The sequence below is a fragment of the Nilaparvata lugens genome, chromosome 9 (assembly GCF_014356525.2).
Source record: "Nilaparvata lugens isolate BPH chromosome 9, ASM1435652v1, whole genome shotgun sequence".
NCBI classification, from domain to species: domain Eukaryota; kingdom Metazoa; phylum Arthropoda; class Insecta; order Hemiptera; family Delphacidae; genus Nilaparvata; species Nilaparvata lugens.
This window is the reverse complement of record NC_052512.1, coordinates 43608400-43632165: the sequence shown is the minus strand read 5'-3', so window position 1 is coordinate 43632165 and position 23766 is coordinate 43608400. Positions and strand designations below refer to the sequence as shown.

At 35.4% G+C, this 23766-nt stretch overlaps 1 protein-coding gene across 2 annotated transcripts in view; it reads right to left on the bottom strand.

The window, feature by feature from the left end:
- Positions 1-23766, bottom strand: part of LOC111057319 (elongation factor-like GTPase 1) — a 286987-nt gene that overhangs the window by 255715 nt on the left and 7506 nt on the right. For both annotated transcript variants that reach the window (XM_039435938.1, XM_039435937.1), the window contains exons 3-8: positions 23495-23634; positions 18553-18684; positions 15493-15740; positions 11786-11990; positions 6727-6862; positions 1789-1976 (exon numbers count right to left, since the gene is read on the bottom strand). In XM_039435938.1, the coding sequence (XP_039291872.1) occupies positions 1789-1976; positions 6727-6862; positions 11786-11990; positions 15493-15740; positions 18553-18684; positions 23495-23634 (1049 nt within the window). The remainder of the gene's footprint in view (positions 1-1788; positions 1977-6726; positions 6863-11785; positions 11991-15492; positions 15741-18552; positions 18685-23494; positions 23635-23766) is intronic.

The following is a 23766-nucleotide window of genomic DNA, read 5'->3' as shown; positions in this document are numbered from 1 at the left end:
TATAGTGTATAAATCAAAATTCGGGGAAGAAACAGTTTTGGGCTGTGCCTGTTAGTCCTTCCCCAATCATTTTGAAGAATTGAGTTCTGTTTATCAATGAATAAATAACGAGCGAAGCTCTGTGCCCCGATATTAATTCTAAAGTCTGATTTTTACGGTAAAATTGGTGTTCAAAGGAGACTCCTTTTCCTTTTATATGATCCTTAAAATGCAAAATTTCAAAAAACCTTGTATATACATCGACGCGCAGTAGAAAAAGGAATATTCCTGCCAAGTCTCATAGAATTCTATCAACGCGTTTGGTCGTAATCGCGTTACATATAGACAGACAAAAGAAACTCCGAATTAAAACATAGACCTCACTACGTTCGGTCAATGATATGTTTAAATTATATTATTTAATATTAATTGACCGAGCAAAGTGAGGTCTAAGATTCAAGTCGACGGTTTTGCATTTCTCTTAATGTTTATATGTTTCGCATTTATGGCGAAACGCAGCAATAGATTTTCAAGGAATTTGACAGGTATGTTCCTTTTTTAATTGCGCGTCGACGTATATACAAGGTTTTTGGAAATTTTGCATTTCAAGGATAATATAAAAGGAAGAGGAGCCTCCTTCATACGCCAATATTAAAGTAAAAATCAGACTATAGAATTATTTCATCATAGATCAGTGGATTATAAAATGCATGCAATTCAATATCTCAATGTAATTTGGTAAAAAATCAGCTGCTATGTGGACTATTAATTGCATGCAGTGAGGCATGCAATTGATAACTTGAAGTAGCATAGTATTTTCTCTGCTTTCAACTCGTTAAGCTTTTGATGATAGTAGCATATAGCCGTCTTCATCAAATTATTAGCATTGTCGATACAACAACCCAAACAGCCATTAGTCGTTTTCACACCGATATCTCGCCGACACGACAGGACAGGACAGAATTTACTCTGATGGACAGTATTAGAGGAGACTGTGGTTTATATCTGCGCGAAGTCTACTGTTCACAGAACTACTAGTATAAATTAATATGATATGATTAAATTCTATGATTTAATATTAATATGATATGATTAAATTCTATCTATCTATCTATATATATAAAAGCGAAATGGCACTCACTCACTGATTGACTGACTGAATGACTGACTGACTGACTCACTCACTCACTCACTCACTCACTCGCATAACTAAAAATCTACCGGACCAAAAACGTTTAAATTTGGTAGGTATGTTCAGTTGGCCCTTTAGAGGCGCACTAAGAAATCTTTTGGCAATATTTTAACTCTAAGGGTTGTTTTTAAGGGTTTAAAGTTCGTCTTTTAGCATGTATATTCTTCTTCTCCCAATCTCTTAATTATAATTGAAATTTCCATATCATATGTTACTATAGAGTTGTTAACTGGCAACTAAATTAATAATTTTGTCAGGTTGGCATTAAGTTGAGTTGACTTTGTTAGGTTGGCACCAAGTTGAAGATTTAAATGCATTTATCGCGGAAAAATTGATTGGGCACTGCTACTTCAATCCTGGGAATACTATTTTATTAGCCGTCAGGCTCGCTTCGCTCGCCATATCCGTTTAGTCAGGACCCCCGACTGGATTGTCCTAACATATGATAAAAATGCTCAAATGAAAAATGCAGGCGAGCGAAGCGAGCCTGCTGATCTCATTCTTGGACGAACCAGTCAGGGGTCCAGGGGGCGGAGCCCCCTGGCTAGACGGATATGGCGAGCGAAGCGAGCCTGACGGCTAGTGATTTAATATTAATATGATATGATTTTACTCACAGGAAACATCTTAGATATGAATACAATAACTGGAGCTTCAGGGCTGCTGGAGCACTTAAGGAATGCCTCCTTCAACATCTGGGTTTCACGAGGAAACATGTCGAGGCTTTTCGAAGATGGACACATTAGTCTCTCAACCCGTTCGTCTGTTAATTGCAAAGGTGACGGCAGTTGCTCGCAGACCATATCTGTAACGAAAATAAGAATATCTATATATATAAAAGCGAAATGGCACTCACTCACTGACTGACTCACTCACTCGCAGAACTAAAAATCTACCGGACCAAAAACGTTAAAATTTGTTAGGTATGTTCAGTTGGCCCTTTAGAGGCGCACTAAGAAATATTTTGGCGATATTTCAACTCTAAGGGTGGTTTTTAAGGGTTTAAAGTTCGTCTTTTAGCATGTATATTCTTCTTATTCCAAAATCTTAAAATTATAATTGAAAAATGTCCATGCCATATGTTAATATAGAACTATAATCTAGAGAGAGTACCTCTACGAAACAGTTGTTAACTGGTAACTAAATTAAAAATTTTGTCATGTTGGCATTAAGTTGAGTTGACTTTGTTAGGTTGGCACCAAGTTGAAGATTGAAATGCATTTATCCATTACCTCCTAAATGCCTACCTATTTAGGAGGTCCTGATTTATCGCGGAAAAATTGATTGGGTACTGCTACTCCAATAAGAGCTATTCCTGGGAATATTATATTACTAGACGTCAGGCTCGCTTCGCTTGCCATATCCGTTTAGCCAGACGTTTAGTCTGGACCCCCGACTGGATCGTCCAAACATATGATAAAAATATGACATAACATTTCAAATTTGGTGTGTTCAGTTGGCCCTTTAGAGGCGCAAAAAGAACGGCATTGGAAAAATTTCCAAAGATTTGGAAACCCCACAGTCGAGGGTCCAGAATTCCGCTGAGGTCTACATGCAAGCGAGCGAAGCGAGCCCGCTGATCTCTTTTTTGCACGATTCAGTCGGGGGTCCAGGGGGCGGAGCCTTCTGGCTAGACGGATATGGCGAGCGAAGCGAGCGAAGCGAGACTGACGGCTAGTAAGACTATATTTTCGATAAAACCTGCACTGAACGAAGGTATAAACAACCTGGACTGAATTATACAATAGAGAAACAATGGCGTAAATAGATATCCCATGGTATAGGGCGTTTATGTCGCAACTTTTACTGTTATCTCAAGCCGATTACTGTCGATTATTGTCGATTTTTACTGTCTTGTTGGGGTAAGAGCGTATGAACGGCACAATATGAGAGACTACCAGCGTCACAAAGCTTCACAAGAAAGAACTACGTGGATTATCGGCTTGAGATAACAGTAAAAGTTGCGACATAAACGCCCTATACCATGGGATATCTACTCGAGCTATTGTTTCTCTATGATTATATGTTGAGAAATGCAAATATCATAAGACCAAATTTTAATGTTATTCAAAAAATTCTATACCTTCCTTGTTCCAAAGTTTTATAAAATTACTGATAAATTCATTGCTTTGTACTTGTATCTTTATGTTTTATGTGAAATAAATTTAATCATTCATCTCATACCTTCATAGAGTTGAAGGCGAATTCCATATGATAAAGGTGGTATGTGTGTATTTTTGTTTGTATTTATTTATTAAATAAATAAATAAATGTTCATTTCCCAAAAAAACTAAAACTACAACATCAATTACACAAAATATTAGATAAATAACAATATTACATACAATAGTTAGTTACAAAAAATTCTTATAATGTGTCCTCTACTTGTTTAGTTTTTTCTGTGTGGAAATTGACCTACTCCACTATGGCGTACCATGTTCTAGAGTAGGTTTTGTTGTTTTTTTTTGTGCGATTATTAATTAGTTAGTGTTTAGTAACCACATTAGGTGGTTAGTTGTTGTTTGAAATAATGTTTTCTATGTTCTGTCTTCCTTTGCTCATCAATCAATTGTGTACTATTGTTTTGAACTTTCTAGGATGATTAATCTGTTTAAAGTTTGCAGGAAGTAGATTATATAATTTTGGTGCTAAATGATTGAAATGTCTCTGGTATAGTGCCTTCCTTGCAACACTGGTGATGAGAAGATTCCTGTATGTGGTGTTGTGGTTGTGGTTTCTGGTATGAAATGTTGTTGGGTTCTTGTGTAATCTGCATAGTATCTCCTTGGAGTAAAGCTGTCTTGGATCCATCACGTCAAACTCATTGAATAGCTGGTCTGATGAATAGCGTGGAGGCTTCTGGTTGATGACCCTTGGTCAATTCCATTGACAAACACAATAGTTATTTGTGCAACTAGTGCGCAAAGTGACAGTTTGCTGCACCGAAAGAAACGTTTACTTGAGTGGTTTCTTGAGTGCAGCAGAGGAACTTTGCGCACGTATTTCACATTAAGTTTTTCCTACAGTTACCATTGAATATGAAAAGTGGGTAATTATGGGTAAAATTGCCTGAAATGCATCAAATGTTTTTTCTGTGTAATTTTATTATTGATAAAAACCTTAATCCTAAAATCCTAAAGTCCTCGTTGTCGTTGGTTATAATATATAATGAATAATAATTAGCGCGTTGTGCTTGGTTGCACCTCTGCTCACTATAGCAGCCACAGCAGTCACTGTTACCAACTTCATTTTGATTTTGCTGCACTGTTGCTCCATATAACCTACTAAGTATTTTGCGTTGCCATGTTGCAAATCTGGAGTGCAGAAAAATTTTTCCCGCACTAGAGCGGAAAAGTGATTCTTTGCGTTCTGTAATCAGTGCAGCAATGGCCACTTTTCAACGTAACTCTAGGAAAAATATTTATCTCTTTTCTGTATAGGGCTACTTGTAATATAAATAGAAAGAAAAATGAAAATTCCAGTACCCTTTTTGAATTTTTTTAATCACACCATGTTTCAACATTGAGGCCATTTTCAAGTGATATGTAGTAAATAAATAAATAATGCTGGATAGGAATCCATTATAAATAAAAATCCATAGAAATATCCATTATCCATTAATGATCCATTAGAAATATTATTTCTATTTACAAAATATTTTTTACAATATAACATGATAGCGATTTTATCAAAAACGGCTCCAACGATTTTGATCAAATTTATACCTGGAAGTCATTGATAAGCTCTATCAACTGCCACAAGTCCCATATCTGTAAAAATTTCAGGAGCTCCGCCCCATCAATGCAGATAGATTCCCAATTATCAGGTTTCAGATACAATTGAAACAGGAAAATTTAAAGTGGAAAAGATCGAGCATGAAAATCTCTACCATCAATGTTTAGTAACATTTTCACCTAAAATTGAAAATAAGCTTGAAATTCGAGAAAATATGATTATTCAATAGCAAACTGTTGGCAACTGTTGATTCTATTTAATCATTCACTATGAAGAGATAGCAGACCTCGTGTGTTTCCAGCGTTATTGTCCTGTCACCAGCTGGCTTGGATCTCTGAATAGTAGACTGGAGATGCGCGTGAACAGGAATCTTGTGCGCCACACAAGATTTTTCTATTATTTAACTATTCAATGGATGAATAAAATCTTTCTCATTTCATTTTTCTGTGGCCAGGTTAGATAGATCTATAGAACGATAGATAGATAGCCTGAGAGATAGATCAGGATTGCCATTATAACGTCGACCCTAATACAGTAAGATAATACAAAGATCACCACAAAATGATACAGTATCAACACAATATGATACAGTATCATCTGAGCTTGATACACAACACTATAATTTGAACTTCCAAACTTTGGCAACAGAGCAGAGCTAGAAAAGAATATTGCTATCTGCTTTGTCGAATGACAGACAAGGATAGCAACACCAATGTTAATCAAATACTGCCATTATAACGTGGACCTCACTATAGATGATAAGATCACCACAAAATGATACAGTATCAACACAATATGATACAGTATCATCTGAGCTTGATACACAACTCAGTGCAGAGCTAGAAAAGAATATTAATATAGTGATGTCCACGTTATAATGGGCAGTGTACAATTGACAGTACTGTTGCTGTCCTTTTCTATCATACAAAAAAACAGATAGCGCAATCTCTCTCTAGCTTTGCAATGTTGTCAGTTTGCCGGAATATTTTATTTTTACTTTTGACAGTGACTGTACAAAAGTATACTAACAATTCTCAGCCGCCATTTTTTTTCTTCATCCTATCAAAATACTTTGGTACACAAGTCGTATAAATGATTTAAAATGTATTTTCGAAACAATGAGATAATTTTTAGACACTACCGTATGAGAAACACAAATTAAAATACCTGAAATGACATTTTAAAAGTTGATAACCAACCATCCTAGACTTCATCCATGCTTCAGTTAGGCTACATGTATAGGTTAGACCTACTCGTACTGGTATAAATAATATTGAAAATTTATTTCAGAATTATTTCCATTGAAATTACTTATTTTGAACAGGATTTCTATTATTTTTAAAAGAAATTGGAATAGAATACCTACCAAATAACTTAATTTCTGTTGTTTTGGAATTCAGATTCGTGTATCACAGCTTTTTAAATCAGCCGCCATTTCAAGTTTGTATAAAAATAAAAATCTGATCTCAGTTATGAAAGCAAATTTTTGAATCAAATTAAGAAAAAATATATCTTCTTAATCAATTTGACATAATATTGATTATTTTATTGAGGAAATTATAATTATTATTAGATCAAATTTAATGTGATGAATTGAGTAACAGCTGTGTACATTCAGTGGCAAAATGGAGAGACTTGGCAACGTTTTTCTCCTATCTTTATTCACTGCCATAATAACGTGGACCTCACTATATCTGCTTTGTCGAATGATAGACAAGGATAGCAACACCAATATTAATCAAATTTAAAACTGATAGCATTATATCGTGGACCTCACTATTGGAGAATTATTTTAATGGAGAATTTTTAATTGAACTTACCCAAAACAGCAGAGGCTAGGGGTAACCATTGACTACAGAAAGCATGCAGCTGCACTTTCGAGTCGGTGTGTCTCAAATCTCTGCTAGTCATTTTCACATCCATACTTTCGCACATTTTCAACAATTTCTCTTTATCCTGAAAGCAAGAAGAAATTAAGGTATGGATATCCCTTAAATAATACCAAAAGTCCTAATAATAGAGAAAATATAGCACAAGAATATATCATGCCATGGTTTGTAGAATTCATTCAAAGTTTGGAAGTTTTGTATTAAATGATGGTGTTGTGTATCAAGTTGAGATGATACTGTATCATATTGTGTTGACACTGTATCATGTGTGGTGATACTGTATCATTTTGTGTTGATACTGTATCATGTGTGGTGATACCATAGAGAAAAGATAGCATAAGAAGATATGCCATGTTTTGTGGAATTCATTCAAAGTTTGGAAGTTTTGTATTAAATGATGGTGTTGTGTATCAAGTTGAGATGATACTGTATCATATTGTGTTGACACTGTATCATGTGAGGTGATACTGTATCATTTGCGGTGATCGAAAAAAGAACCATAGTCTAGAATTGACTTACCATGAAAAAGTTACACGTTATTTTCAATAAAATTTTACTTTTCTGTTAATTATCACCCACGAAAATAAAATATAATTGGTATAGAATATTGTAGGCAATTTTAACCTCCAAAAGGATAGAACTTGATAAAATATCAAAGTATTTGATATGGTTTTTTATATTTGTAGCATTTTATTGTGTTTTATTTGTTTCAAATTCTTTGTAATTTTGTTTTGTCTTGTTTTGTGTGTTTTAATAAATGAATTGAAATTGAAATTGAAATTTTTCATGATGGATATCAAGTTCTGAATCGAATTATAATGTTGTATACCAAGTTGAGATGATACTGTATCATATTGTGGTGATAATGTATAATTAATGTGATAACAGAGGAGAGAAACTTTAAGAAGATATGCCATGGCTTGTAGAATTCATTCAAAGTTTGGAAGTATTGTATCAAATTATGGTGTTGTGTATGAATTTGAGATGATACTGTATCATTCTGTGTTGATACTGTATCATGAATGGTGATATACCATGGTAAAGGACTGTTATGTTGCAAATTTCTTCTCCGATTACTGTCGACTACTGTCTATTATTAGTGTGTTGTTGGGAGTGTAAGAAGGGCACAGTATGAGAGACTACCAGCGTCACATAGCTTCACCAAAAACAACTACTAGGACTATCGGCTTGAGTTAACACTCACATTTGCAACATAGACACCCTATACACTGTCTATTATTAGTGTGTTGTTGGGAGTGTAAGAAGGGCACAGTATGAGAGACTACCAGCGTCACATAGCTTCACCAAAAACAACTACTAGGACTATCGGCTTCAGTTAACACTCACATTTGCAACATAACGGTCCAACACCAAGGCATATCGCATAAATGATACAGTATCACCACACATGATACAGTATCAACACAATATGATACAGTATCATCTCAATAACGTGTGTTATATTGTTGTGTTCCAGTTGCCTTCAAATTATCAGATTACTAGACTATCAGATTTACTAGGACTATCGGCTTCAGTTAACACTCACATTTGCAACATAACGGTCCAACACCATGGCATATCACTACACATGATACAGTATCTGAAATATATGAAATCGTTACTATGAGGTACTACTGAGGCCCACGTTATAATGACAGTGTTTGATTAGCAATGTTATTGCTATCCTTGTCTATCATTCAACAAAGCGGATAATGCTATCTCTTTCTTGCATTGCTCTGTTGCCAGATCGTCTTTTACAATGTAGGAAATAAATCATTAATTAACAAAATATTTCATGGTTTCCATTTATCTTTTCATGGTTAGAAGATAAATGGGAAGAAGATATCATTGCGTTCATGTTGCAAATGTGAGTGTTAACTGAAGCCGATAGTCCTAGTAGTTGTTTTTGGTGAAGCTATGTGACGCTGGTAGTCTCTCATACTGTGCCCTTCTTACACTCCCAACACACACTAATAATAGACAGTGTATAGGGTGTCTATGTTGCAAATGTGAGTGTTACTGAAGCCGATAGTCCTAGTAGATGTTTTTGGTGAAGCTATGTGACGCTGGTAGTCTCTCATACTGTGCCCTTCTTACACTCCCAACAACACACTATAATAGACAGTGTATAGGGTGTCTATGTTGCAAATGTGAGTGTTAACTGAAGCCGATAGTCCTAGTAGTTGTTTTTGGTGAAGCTATGTGACGCTGGTAGTCTCTCATACTGTGCCCTTCTTACACTCTTACACTTCCAACAACACACTATAATAGACAGTGTATAGGGTGTCTATGTTGCAAATGTGAGTGTTAACTGAAGCCGATAGTCCTAGTAGATGTTTTTGGTGAAGCTATGTGACGCTGGTAGTCTCTCATGCTGTGCCCTTCTTACACTTCCAACAACACACTAATAATAGACAGTGTATAGGGTGTCTATGTTGCAAATGTGAGTGTTAACTGAAGCCGATAGTCCTAGTAGATGTTTTTGGTGAAGCTATGTGACGCTGGTAGTCTCTCATACTGTGCCCTTCTTACACTCTTACACTCCCAACAACACACTAATAATAGACAGTGTATAGGGTGTCTATGTTGCAAATGTGAGTGTTAACTGAAGCCGATAGTCCTAGTAGTTGTTTTTGGTGAAGCTATGTGACGCTGGTAGTCTCTCGTACTGTGCCCTTCTTACACTCCCAACAACACACTAATAATAGACAGTGTATAGGGTGTCTATGTTACAAATGTGAGTGTTAACTGAAGCCGATAGTCCTAGTAGTTGTTTTTGGTGAAGCTATGTGACGCTGGTAGTCTCTCGTACTGTGCCCTTCTTACACTCCCAACAACACACTAATAATAGACGGTAGTCGACAGTAATCGGAGAAGAAATTTGCGACTTATCGGTCCTTTACCATGACATATCAACATACATGATACAGTATCAACACAATATGATACAGTTTCATCTCATCTTGATACACAACACCATAATTTGATACAAAACCTCCTAGCTTTGAATGAATTTTACAAACCATGGCATATCTTCTCATTATGCTATCTTTTCTCTATGTTATCATCACAAAATGATTCAGTATCACCAAAGTATGATACAGTAAGAGCACAATATGATACAGTATCATCTCAACGTGATACACAACACCATAGTTTGATACAAAACTATGAAAGAATTCTACAAACCATGGCATATCGTCTTGTGCTATCTTTTCTCGATGGTGTAACTATAAATGATATAGTATCACCACAATATGATACAGTAAGAGCACAATATGATACAGTATCATCTCAACTTGATACACAACACCATAATTTGATACAAAACTTGCAAACTTTGAATGAATCCTACACTCAATGGCATATCTTCTAATGCTATCTTTTCTCTATGCCTGTATTAACTCATAACATTTTGATAAAGTGAGGTCCACGTTATAATGGCAGTGGAGAAAGATAAAAGAAAAACGTTGCCGATCCTCTGTCTTGTCAATGCCTTCTATGGACGGTAGCTGATACAGGTTTATTGATGTAATATTAACTGTTCATTCTCGTTTAAAATAATCAATTATATTTTATTAAGCATTAAATTATATTTTTCAATAATTTCATAATCAAGATTAAATATTTTGTTAATTAATAATTAATTCTACATTGTTGGTGGCTATCTAGCAACAGAACAAAGCTAGAAAGAGATAGTGCTATCCGCATTGTTGAATGATAGACAAGGATAGCAATACCATTGCTAATCAAACACTGCCATTATAGCTTGGACCTAACTAAACCTTGAATCTCTTACCTTCCTGACAGCTATAGTTTCATATACAGCCCACAAGTTCTCCAAAACTAACTGGACAAAAAGGGGTTTCTTGGCCTTTTCTTGGGCACCTTTCATGACTCTCTTAGTTTTGGAATTCAGGTAGAAATCGCCCCAAAGGGTCTGTCTCAGGGTTTCAACGTTAAGTCCCAACTTAACAGCATACAGTTTAGCGAAATCCTCCACTCTGAAAACAGACAATTTATTAGATTACTTTATTCAAGTAGATGAATTAATAGTTGACCGAGCGAAGTGAGGTCTAAGATTCAAGTCGACGGTTTGGCATTTCTCTTAATGTTTATATGTTTTTATGTTGCGCATTTACGGCGCAACGCGGTAATAGATTTTCATGAAATTTGATAGGTATATTCCTTTTTTAATTGCGCGTCGACGTATATACAAGGTTTTTGTAAATTTTTCATTTCAAGGATAATATAAAAGGAAAAAGGAGCCTCCTTCATACCCCAATATTAGAGTAAAAATCAGACTATAGAATTATTCATCATAAATCAGCTGACAAGTGATTACACAGATGTGTGGAGAAGCCAGTCTATTGCTGTATTTCCATAAGGTCTATAGTTTCAATCAGGTACTTGTGGATGAGAATACTGAGTGAGGTCTACTGTTCACAGAACTACTAGTAATACCAGGTAGAAGCAAAAGCATTTGCTCAACTTGATACACAACACCATAATTTGATACAAAACTTGCAAACTTTGAATGAATCCTACAATCAGTGGCATATCTTCTAATGCTATCTTTTCTCTATGCCTGTATTAACTCATAACATTTTGATAGTGAGGTCCACGTTATAATGGCAGTGGAGAAAGATAAAAGAAAAACGTTGCCGATCCTCTGTCTTGTCAATGCCTTCTATGGACGGTAGCTGATACAGGTTTATTGATGTAATATTAACTGTTCATTCTCGTTTAAAATAATCAATTATATTTTATTAAGCATTAAATTATATTTTTCAATAATTTCATAATCAAGATTAAATATGTTGTTAATTAATAATTAATTCTACATTGTTGGTGGCTATCTAGCAACAGAACAAAGCTAGAAAGAGATAGTGCTATCCGCATTGTTGAATGATAGACAAGGATAGCAATACCATTGCTAATCAAACACTGCCATTATAGCTTGGACCTCACTAAACCTTGAATCTCTTACCTTCCTGACAGCTATAGTTTCATATACAGCCCACAAGTTCTCCAAAACTAACTGGACAAAAAGGGGTTTCTTGGCCTTTTCTTGGGCACCTTTCATGACTCTCTTAGTTTTGGAATTCAGGTAGAAATCGCCCCAAAGGGTCTGTCTCAGGGTTTCAACGTTAAGTCCCAACTTAACAGCATACAGTTTAGCGAAATCCTCCACTCTGAAAACAGACAATTTATTAGATTACTTTATTCAAGTAGATGAATTAATAGTTGACCGAGCGAAGTGAGGTCTAAGATTCAAGTCGACGGTTTGGCATTTCTCTTAATGTTTATATGTTTTTATGTTGCGCATTTACGGCGCAACGCGGTAATAGATTTTCATGAAATTTGATAGGTATATTCCTTTTTTAATTGCGCGTCGACGTATATACAAGGTTTTTGTAAATTTTTCATTTCAAGGATAATATAAAAGGAAAAAGGAGCCTCCTTCATACCCCAATATTAGAGTAAAAATCAGACTATAGAATTATTCATCATAAATCAGCTGACAAGTGATTACACAGATGAGTGGAGAAGCCAGTCTATTGCTGTATTTCCATAAGGTCTATAGTTTCAATCAGGTACTTGTGGATGAGAATACTGCGTGAGGTCTACTGTTCACAGAACTACTAGTAATACCAGGTAGAAGCAAAAGCATTTGCTCATTTTTATATGAATAAGCTTTACCTTATACTCTTACCTTATGCTCCTGAACTCTGGAGCAAATGCTCACGTATTTTAAAGATTTTTCATTAGCTGATTCGCTTTTTTAGCCTTACTTTGTTTTTATAGCTGACGAAAGCGCTAAATATGCAAACAGGCAAAGACCTTGAAGATGCTTTCTCTTTAAGGTCTTTGCTAGCAGGGGACACCGCTTGTGTTTGCGTCGTCTGCTCTCTTTTCTATTTATGAATAGAGTTTTAGGATAGTTGAGTTTAGAATTTTGAAATAATATCGTGGAAAAATGTCATCTCTATAATAATCTTCAGCATAATCTTATAAAATCAATAGCCTTCTTATAATCGTCTACACTCTCATCTTCTAAAAATGCCCATTTTCTATTTTGTGATGGCTATCTTTATATTATCTTTTGTATTTATTCCTTTGTAGGAATAATGGTGATATATATATACATCACTAGCCGTCAGGCTCGCTTCGCTCGCCATATCCGTCTAGCCAGGGGGCTCCGCCCCCTGGACCCCCGACTGGATCGTCCAAGAATGAGTTCAGCCGGCTCGCTTCGCTCGCCTGCATTTTTCATTTGAGCATTTTTATCATAATTATGTTAGGACAATATCAGTCGGGGGTCCAGAAACGTCTGGCCAAACGGATATGGCGAGCGAAGCGTGCCTGACGGCTAGTAATATAATATTCCCAGGATTGAAGTAGCAGTGCCCAATCAATTTTTCCGCGATAAATGCATTTAAATCTTCAACTTGGTGCCAACCTAACAAAGTCAACTCAACTTAATGCCAACCTGACAAAATTATTAATTTAGTTGCCAGTTAACAACTGTTTCGAAGAGGTACTCTATCTAGATTATAGTTCTATAGTAACATATGATATGGAAATTTCAATTATAATTAAGAGATTGGGAGAAGAAGAATATACATGCTAAAAGACGAACTTTAAACCCTTAAAACCCCACCCTTAGTGTTGAAATATCGCCAAAAGATTTCTTAGTGCGCCTCTAAAGGGCCAACTGAACATACCTACCAAATATGAAAGTTTTTGGTCCGGTAGATTTTTAGTTATGCGAGTGAGTGAGTGAGTGAGTGAGTGCCATTTCGCTTTTATATATATAGATGGTTGAGTCTAAAAAGAGTTTTATAGTTCTCAACTATTGGTTGTGATTGTATCTGGTATAGTTTCCCCTTCCTCATACGAATTAGTTGAGCCATTTTTCTATGAGCAAACAGTGATAAGCTGCTCTAGACTAAACTCACCTTTTTGAAGCATTTGCTTCAAAAGTTGAGCAAATGCTCTAGTTTATTCATACAATTTTGAAATAAGCTTTTAATTTTGAGCAAATTAATGCTCAAACTATTTTTTTATGAGCATGAGCAGAATGTTTTGCTCACGTTTATTCATAGAAAATGAAGCAAATGCTTCATATTTTAGAAGTACAAGCAAATGCTCAACTTTATTCATATGGCCCATTGATTCTTCATGAATGAGAGAGAGAGAGAGAGTTGCAACATATCACCAACAAAGGAAAGAGCATGTTGAACGAATGTCAGCTGATAGGCTGTGTTCTGCTAGAACGACATAACTCCAAAGAGCTCCTGTGTATCTTTTCGGATGCAACACGTTGCTTTTGAGAAGATACAAATGAGCATCTGTAGCTAATGGAAAGATACATTAAAGCTCCCTGTGTATCTTTTCGGATGCAACACGTTGCTTTTGTGAAGATACAAAAGAGCATCTGTTGCTTATGGAAAGATACATTAAAGCTCCCTGTGTATCTTTTCGGATGCAACACGTTGCTTTTGAGTAGATACAAAAGACCATCTGTTGCTTATGGAAAGATACATTAAAGCTCCCTGTGTATCTTTTCAGATGCAACACGTTGCTTTTGAGAAGATACAAAAGAGCATCTGTTGCTTATGGAAAGATACATTAAAGCTCCATGTGTATCTTTTCAGATGCAACACGTTGCTTTTGAGAAGATACAAAAGAGCATCTGTTGCTTATGGAAAGATACATTGAAGCTTCTTGTATATCTTTTCGGATGCAACAAGTTGCTTTTGAGAGGATACAAAAGAGCATCTGTTGCTTAAGGAAAGATGCATAAAAGCTCCTTGTATATCTTTTCGGATGTAACAAGTTGCTTTTGAGAGGATACAAAAGAGCATCTGTTGCTTATGGAAAGATACATTAAAACTCCTTGTGTATCTTTTCGGATGCAACACGTTGCTTTTGAGAAGATACAAAAGAGCATCTGTTGCTTATGGAAAGATACATTAAAACTCCTTGTGTATCTTTTCGGATGCAACACGTTGCTTTTGAGAAGATACAAAAGAGCATTTATTGGTTATGGTAAGATACATTAAAGCTCCTTGTGTATCTTTCCGGATGCAACACATTGCTTGTGAGAAGATACAAAAGAGCATTTATTGGTTATGGAAACATGCATTAAAGATCCTTGTGTATCTTTCCGGATGCAACACGTTGCTTCTGAGAAGATACAAATGAGCATTTATTGGTTATGGAAAGATACATTAAAGCTCCTTGTGTATCTTTCCGGATGCAACACGTTGCTTTTGAGAAGATACAAATGAGCATTTATTGCTCAAGGCAAGATACATTTTCAAAAATGTTGGATGTTTTTGAACGGGTAGTATCCAAAACCTCCAAACTTTGAATGAATTCTACAAACAATGGCACATCTTCTTATGCTATCTTTTGTCTGTGGTATCACCACAATATGATACAGTATCACCACAATATGATACAGTATCATCTCAACTTGATACACAACACCATAATTTGATACAAAGCTTCCAGACTTTGAATGAATTCTACAAACCATGGCATATCTTCTTATGCTATCTTTCCTCTATGGCATCACCACAATATGATATAGTATCACCACACATGATACAGTATCACCACAATATGATACAGTATCACCACAATATGATACAGTATCATCTCAACTTGATACACAAGTTCACTCACCTGAAACCCCAGCCATCCATGGCGCTTGCAAAAACCACATTCCCTCTGTCTGGTTGAAAATAGACATCCGAGTCATCTGCCTCCTCTAGACCGTCTCCCCAATCGTACACTCTCCTCCTCTCCTCCTCATTCTCTCCTCCTCCTCCTCCTCCTTCATCATTCTTCTTCTCCTCCTCCAATTTTGTTCCATCAATCTCTGCTTTACGCATAACCTCAGTTTTGAAAAGTTCTCCGACTATAGCATTCACCTGGAAATGAAAGAAAATTGAATTTTCCTACAGTTACGTTGAAAAGTGGCCATTGCTGCACTGATTACAGAACGCAAAGAATCACTTTTCCGCTCTAGTGCGGGAAAAATTTTTCTGCACTCCAGATTTGCAACATGGCAACGCAAAATACTTAGTAGGTTATATGGAGCAACAGTGCAGCAAAATCAAAATGAAGTTGGTAACAGTGACTGCTGTGGCTGCTATAGTGAGCAGAGGTGCAACCAAGCACAACGCGCTAATTATTAGTATTATATATTATAACCAAGGACAACATTTTATTCAATTTGACAATAAATTAAGGTTTTTATCAATAATAAAATTACACAGAAAAACATTTGATGCATTTCAGGCAATTTTACCCATAATTACCCACTTTTCATATTCAATGGTAACTGTAGAACCCATACCAATGGTAACCATATTCAATGGCACACTGCACAGAAAGCAGCTGTTTTCCAGTCCCTACGTGAATCTGAAAGACATTGTTTGCAGACGACTCTCGTCTGACGTCAGAACAGGTTTCTTTCCGGCCTAGGCCGGAAAGAGTACCCTTTCCAGCCGCTAACATGGAACTAAGAAAGGTGTTCAAAAAACAGCTGACCAAGAAACTTTTCATTATTTGTGTTCATTATTCAATAATTAAAACATTTATAACAATATCATCTTATTGTCATTTGAAAGAATAAAAAAGTATAAACTCAACCTCCCACATAATTGAACATCATCTTTTAGGTTATTTAGACAAATCAGAATAAAAAATAAAAATACTTGGACAATTTCCTGATATTCAGATTACCTCAGATTTGCTAGAGCTATCACCTTCCACTTCTGCTTCGGAATTGCTTAGTAAACAACTATTCTCATATATATATATATATATATATATATATATATATATATATATATAATATATTGTTTATTTTTGTGTGTGGCGAAAAATAGCGTTCGCACCACGGGCAAAAATGTTTTTCCGGCTCTCAATCTCTTCTAGTCCTCGGCGGCCTACGGCCTCGGACTTGAAAACCGATTTCGAGCCGGAAAAATCTCATTTTCTGCTCTAGGTGCAGAACTAGAAATATACTGGAACTAATATGAACTGGAAATATACCATGGGTTAACTACTTATGCTATCGTTTCTCTATGATAGAACCATCCTAGGTGAATTAAGAATCCCTGTGCATAATCTATATTATAGGATTATAGAAATTCTAATGATAGACAAGGATAGCAATACCATTGCTAATCAAACTGCCATTATAACGTGGACCTCACTATAGGAAGATGATACATAGATGATATACTAAGATGATACAGTATCACCACAATATGATACAGTATCATCCGAGCTTGATACATAACACCATAATTTGACACAAAACTTCCAAACCTTGGCAACAGTGCAGAGGTAGGAAAGGATAGCGCTATCTGCTTTGTCGAATGATAGACAAGGATAGCAACACCAATGTTAATCAAATACTGCCATTATAACGTGGACCTCACTATAGATGATAAGATCACCACAAAATGATACAGTATCAACACAATATGATACAGTATCATCTGAGCTTGATACACAACACTATAATTTGAACTTCCAAACTTTGGCAACAGTGCAGAGCTAGAAAAGAATATTGCTATCAGCTTTGTCGAATGATAGACAAGGATAGCAACACCAGTGTTGATCAACTAATGCTATTATAACGTGTACCTCACTATAGATGATACAGTATCACCACAATATGATACAGTATCATCCGAGCTTGATACATAACACCATAATTTGACACAAAACTTCCAAACCTTGGCAACAGGGCAGAGGTAGGAAAGGATAGCGCTATCTGCTTTGTCGAATGATAGACAAGGATAGCAACACCAATGTTAATCAAATACTGCCATTATAACATGGACCTCACTATAGATGATAAGATCACCACAAAATGATACAGTATCAACACAATATGATACAGTTTCATCTGAGCTTGATACACAACACTATAATTTGAACTTCCAAACTTTGGCAACAGTGCAGAGCTAGAATAGAATATTGCTATCAGCTTTGTCGAATGATAGACAAGGATAGCAACACCAGTGTTGATCAACTAATGCTATTATAACGTGTACCTCACTATAGATGATACAGTATCAGCACAATACGATACAGTATCATCTGAGCTTGATACACAACACTATAATTTGAACTTCCAAACTTTGGCAACAGTGCAGAGCTAGAAAAGAATATTAATATAGTGATGTCCACGTTATAATGGGCAGTGTACAATTGACAGTACTGTTGCTGTCCTTTTCTATCATACAAAAAAAACAGATAGCGCAATCTCTCTCTAGCTTTGCAATGTTGTCAGTTTGCCGGAATATTTTATTTTTACTTTTGACAGTGACTGTACAAAAGTAGACTAACAATTCTCAGCCGCCATTTTTTTTCTTCATCCTATCAAAATACTTTGGTACACAAGTCGTATAAATGATTTAAAATGTATTTTCGAAACAATGAGATAATTTTTAGACACTACCGTATGAGAAACACAAATTAAAATAACTGAAATGACATTTTAAAAGTTGATAACCAACCATCCTAGACTTCATCCATGCTTCAGTTAGCCTACACGTATAGGTTAGACCTACTCGTACTGGTATAAATAATATTGAAAATTTATTTCAGACAAGGATAGCAACACCAATTTTGATCAACTAGTGCCATTATAACGTGGACCTAACTATAGTTTTGATTCATGTAATAACTACTAATTAATTTATTAATTGGATTTGACCTTACCTGTTCCAAAACTTGAGTTAGATGAATATAGGCATCTAGAGGTGAAAGTTTCATTTCCATTATTAGGCGATCGACCTTATTCAAAACAAGGACTGGCTTTATACTCTCAGACCACACTTGCCTCAAGGCACCCTGAAAGTATATAAAAAAAAAAACAAGATTGAAATAGTTATTTGTGCAACTAGTGCGCAAAGTGACAGTTTGCTGCACCGAAAGAAACGTTTACGCACGAGCCATAGGCGAGGGCGGAATGGTTTCTTGAGTGCAGCAAAGGAACTTTGCGCACGTATTTCACATTTAATTTTTCCTACAGTTACCATTGAATATGAAAAGTGGGTAATTATGGATAAAATGATGGCTGAAATCCATCAAATGTTTGTGTGTGTGTGATGCTGATATTAATAACAACCTTAATTCATTAAAAAAGTAATAATCCAATTGTAGTTGAAAATTCTCAGCCAAAGTTCTCATTTTTATTCATTCAAGAATCAGAAAAAATACAGATAGAACAAAAAATTCGCATACAAAATACACGTCAACAGCTCATTGGGATGGCTGAACCGACAAGCGCGCGACCTAGCGGGAAGAATCGTACCTATATAACTTCGTTTCATTCAGCTAAAAACAGTATTCAGATATTTAGACTTATGGTTAACTAAAATTACCGAAAAATACTATAAGTAAACTAAAAAATATTTATAAAATAACATGGACAACAGAAAAAATTTTATTGTAGTATATTCGAATGTTATTTTATTAATTTTATTGACATGGATTTCGAACGGTAAATATTTAACCTGAAAATTCGAATTTCGTAATGTGTGTTTACTACATTCTCATTGCTTAGAGTTGAAATAACTATTACTGTCAATAGAAAAGAAACATTATTTATTATCAAATCATGAGAAGTTATTATTTAATTATGAATTAGATAAACATTATTATTGTTTTGGATTTCTAGATTGGGATTTTATCATAAATATATAGGCATATAGCCATTGATGATTCTTATCTAACCACAGACATTGTTACCAACTTAATTTTTATTTTCCTGCACTGGTGCTCCATATAACCTACTAACTATTTTGCGTTGTCATGCTGCAAATCTGGAGTACGCAAAGTAATACTTTGCGCACTAGAGCGGAAAAGTGATTCTTTGCAGCCTGCAATCAGTGCAGAAATGGTCACTTTTCAAGGTATCTGTAGGAAAATTTATTTATTTATTCACTAGCTGGCCCGGCGAACTTCGTACCGCCAAATAGTTAATGCATCTCATAACAAACTTTAGGTGGATGCATACCTAATTCTAAACACCGAAAACAGCAAATTTATTCGAAACAAAGCAATGTCTTTAAAGCATGTAAGTCTTTAAGGCTGTGCAAAGGCTAAAAATAAACTTTCTACTCGTGATATTTTTGACGTGACAACGTCTTATAAATTGGTTTGCCGGGTGACACTTCAAGAAACTGTGTTACGCTCTGCGTTATGCGCTCACAATGAGAGCGAGTGAGAGCATTCGTTTCGGTTCACGGTCGTCTGGAAAGAGCACGAATAGGAGCAGTGGCGAGCAACGCAGCAGCAACCCGAAGGCATTCACCTGGAGAGAGAGAGTGAAACGGAGCAGTCAACCTGCGCAGGCGCCGCAAGCAATCTCCTGCGACTGCGCCACTACTTCCAGGCTGCTATGTAAAAATTGAATCGAGCACAGTTAGCCCGCCTAAGAGCGAGAGAGACGGAGTGATTTTGTTGAGGATAAGGTAAAAATAAAATTTTGTTAATATGAAATTCAGTGTGAGATTCTTTGTATAAATTAATGTTTTAAACATAATTCTTTGTATGAATAAATGTTTTAAATTGTTACTATTATTTCATCCTTCTTCCTACTATACGAATGAATATTCACATTAAAATTATTTTACCACTCAAAGTCGTTGTCATGTAAAACTTTCGCCCGTATACCGACTTTACAGGCAACCATGCAATTTTTTCAAAGTTTTTCGATTTGTATATCATCAAGCTATCAAAATGGAAAAGTTTTCTCAGGAAACAATTTTTTTCTGATCATTACTTTTTGAGATATGAGCGCCTGATGTTTGAATTTTTGGGACAGAACATTTCAAACTCTGTAAGATATAAATCCATGAGATTTAGAGGATAGATTCTTCATGGCATTGTTGATCTAGTAAAACAAAAAGTTTCTGAAAATATCAATTTTTGAAAAAGTTATTCAATTTACCAAAAATAGCTCAACTAAAAGTTATGTTTGGTTATTTTTAGTAAATTGAATAACTATCTTCAAAATTGATATTTTCAGAAATTTTTTGTTTTACTAGATCAACAATACCATGAAGAATCTATCCTCTAAATCTCATGGATTTATCTCTTACCGAATTTGAAATGTTCTGTCCCAAAAATTTGATATTTAGGCGCTCATATCTCAAAAAGTAATTTCAAGATTATTTTTTGTTATTAGGTTGCAAACTCAATACTTTTATCCGTATTCAGTTTTTTTCTCTCCCCTGAAAAAATCTTATTACTTTCCTTGCCCTATTACCATAGGTAAGGAAAGTATTGCTTTCCAAAAAAATTTAAGGTACCCCAATTTCATGTTTTCTATACGTTTCAAGGTCCCTGAGTCCAAAAACATTATTTTTGGGTGTTGGTCTGTGTCTGTGAACACGATAACTCCATTCCTAATTAACCGATTGACTTGAAATTTTAAACTTATGGTCCTTATACCATGAGGATACGACAATAAGAAATTCAATTCCAAATGGCGGAAAAAATGGCGGATAACGGCTAAAAATAAACTTTCTACTCGTGATATTTTTGACGTGACAACGTCTTATAAATTGGTTTGCCGGGTGACACTTCAAGAAACTGTGTTACGCTCTGCATTATGCGCTCACAATGACAGCGAGTGAGAGCGTTCGTTTCGGTTCACGGTCGTCTGGAAAGAGCACGAATAGGAGCAGTGGCGAGCAACGCAGCAGCAACCCGAAGGCATTCACCTGGAGAGAGAGAGAGTGAAACGGAGCAGTCGACCTGCGCAGGCGCCGCAAGCAATCTCCGGCGACTGCGCCACTACTTCCCAGGCTGCTATGTAAAAACTGAATCGAGCACAGTTAGCCCGCCTAAGAGCGAGAGAGACAGAGTGATTTTGTTGAGGATGTGTGAAGGTAAAAATAAAATTTTGGTAATATGAAATTCAGTGTGAGATTCTTTGTATAAATTAATGTTTTAAATATAATTCTTTGTATAAATAAATGTTTTAAATTGTTACTATTATTTCATCCTTCTTCCTACTATACGAATGAATATTCACATTAAAATTATTTTACCACTCAAAGTCGTTGTCATGTAAAACTATCACCCGTATACCGACTTTACAGGCAACCATGCAATTTTTTCAAAGTTTTTCGATTTGTATATCATCAAGCTATCAAAATGGAAAAGTTTTCTCAGGAAACAATTTTTTTCTGATCATTACTTTTTGAGATATGAGCGCCTGATGTTTGAATTTTTGGGACAGAACATTTCAAACTCGGTAAGAGATAAATCCACGAGATTTAGAGGATGGATTCTTCATGGTATTGTTAATCTAGTTAAACAAAAAGTTTCTGAAGATGTCAATTTTTGAAAAAGTTATTCAATTTACCAAAAATAGCTCAACTAAAAGTTATGTTTGGTTATTTTTAGTAAATTGAATAACTATCTTCAAAATTGATATTTTCAGAAATTTTTTTGTTTTACTAGATCAACAATACCATGAAGAATCTATCCTCTAAATCTCATGGAATTATCTCTTACCGAATTTGAAATGTTCTGTCCCAAAAATTTGATATTTAGGCGCTCATATCTCAAAAAGTAATTTCAAGATTATTTTTTGTTATTAGGGTGCAAACTCAATACTTTTATCCGTATTCAGTTTTTTTCTCTCCCCTGAAAAATTCTTATTACTTTCCTTGCCCTATTACCATAGGTAAGGAAAGTATTGCTTTCCAAAAAATTTAAGGTACCCCAATTTCATGTTTTCTATACGTTTCAAGGTCCCTGAGTCCAAAAACATCATTTTTGGGTGTTGGTCTCTGTGTGTGTGTGTGTGTGTGTGTATGTGTGTATGTCTGTGAACACGATAACTCCATTCCTAATTAATTCCTTAATTGAAATTTTAAACTTGAGGTCCTTATACCATGAGGATACGACAATAAGAAATTCAATAAAATTCAATTCAAAATGTCGGATAATGGCTAAAAACCATATTTTTCACGGTTTCTCGAAAACAGCTCCAACGATTTTCTTCAAATTTATACCCTAGATAGCTATTTATAAGCCCTATCAACTGACATGAGTCTCATTTCTGGGAAAATTGCAGGAGCTCCGTAATATTCCTGAGAAGAATGAATTTTGTTAAATTTCTATCACGATTTTCTCAAAAATGACTTGAACTGAAAAAAATGAATATTCCTGAGAAGAATGAATTTTGTTAAATTTCTATCACGATTTTCTCAAAAATGACTATTAACTGGCATGAGTCTCCTCCCTGGGAAACCAACAGGGGGTCCACCCCATCCCTGAGAAATTTACTTTGTAACCTCCTTCTCGTGCGTGAGGTAGGTAGGTAGAGCAGTTTATTCAAAAAATCACATGTCGATATTTTATTTGTAGAACAGCTGTTTTGACAACTTTTAAAAAATTCTCAAATTTCATAATTCAAACAAAGGAAAATGTACTCTGAACACAATCACAATAGTATAATCTTGGTTTTAATTATTTAGCCGCCAATCGGCATAATGTTATTCCCCGAAATTATCCTCGTTTAAGAATGAGGCTTATCAATGAGCAAAGAAAGTTGTGTGAGTGCGCCACACCAGATTTTTTTTGACATGTTCCCTTTAAAAAATTTGAAAAAAAATTGGAATTATTTTCTTCAAGAAATTACCTGTGTTTGTGGACATACTCCCTCTACCACGTCTACCAACACCACGGCCCCATCGCATAGTCTCACGGCAGTAGACACTTCTGATGAGAAATCCACATGACCCGGAGAGTCTATGAGATCTACCAGGTACTCCGAACCACCTACAAATCACAAATTAATTATTTTATTAAAACAAAAATTAACAGTCAACATGACATCAGATATACAGGTTTTGACATCAAAAACACATTGAGCTTCAAAGCCCTAATGGTGGTATATTACGGTTATCTTTT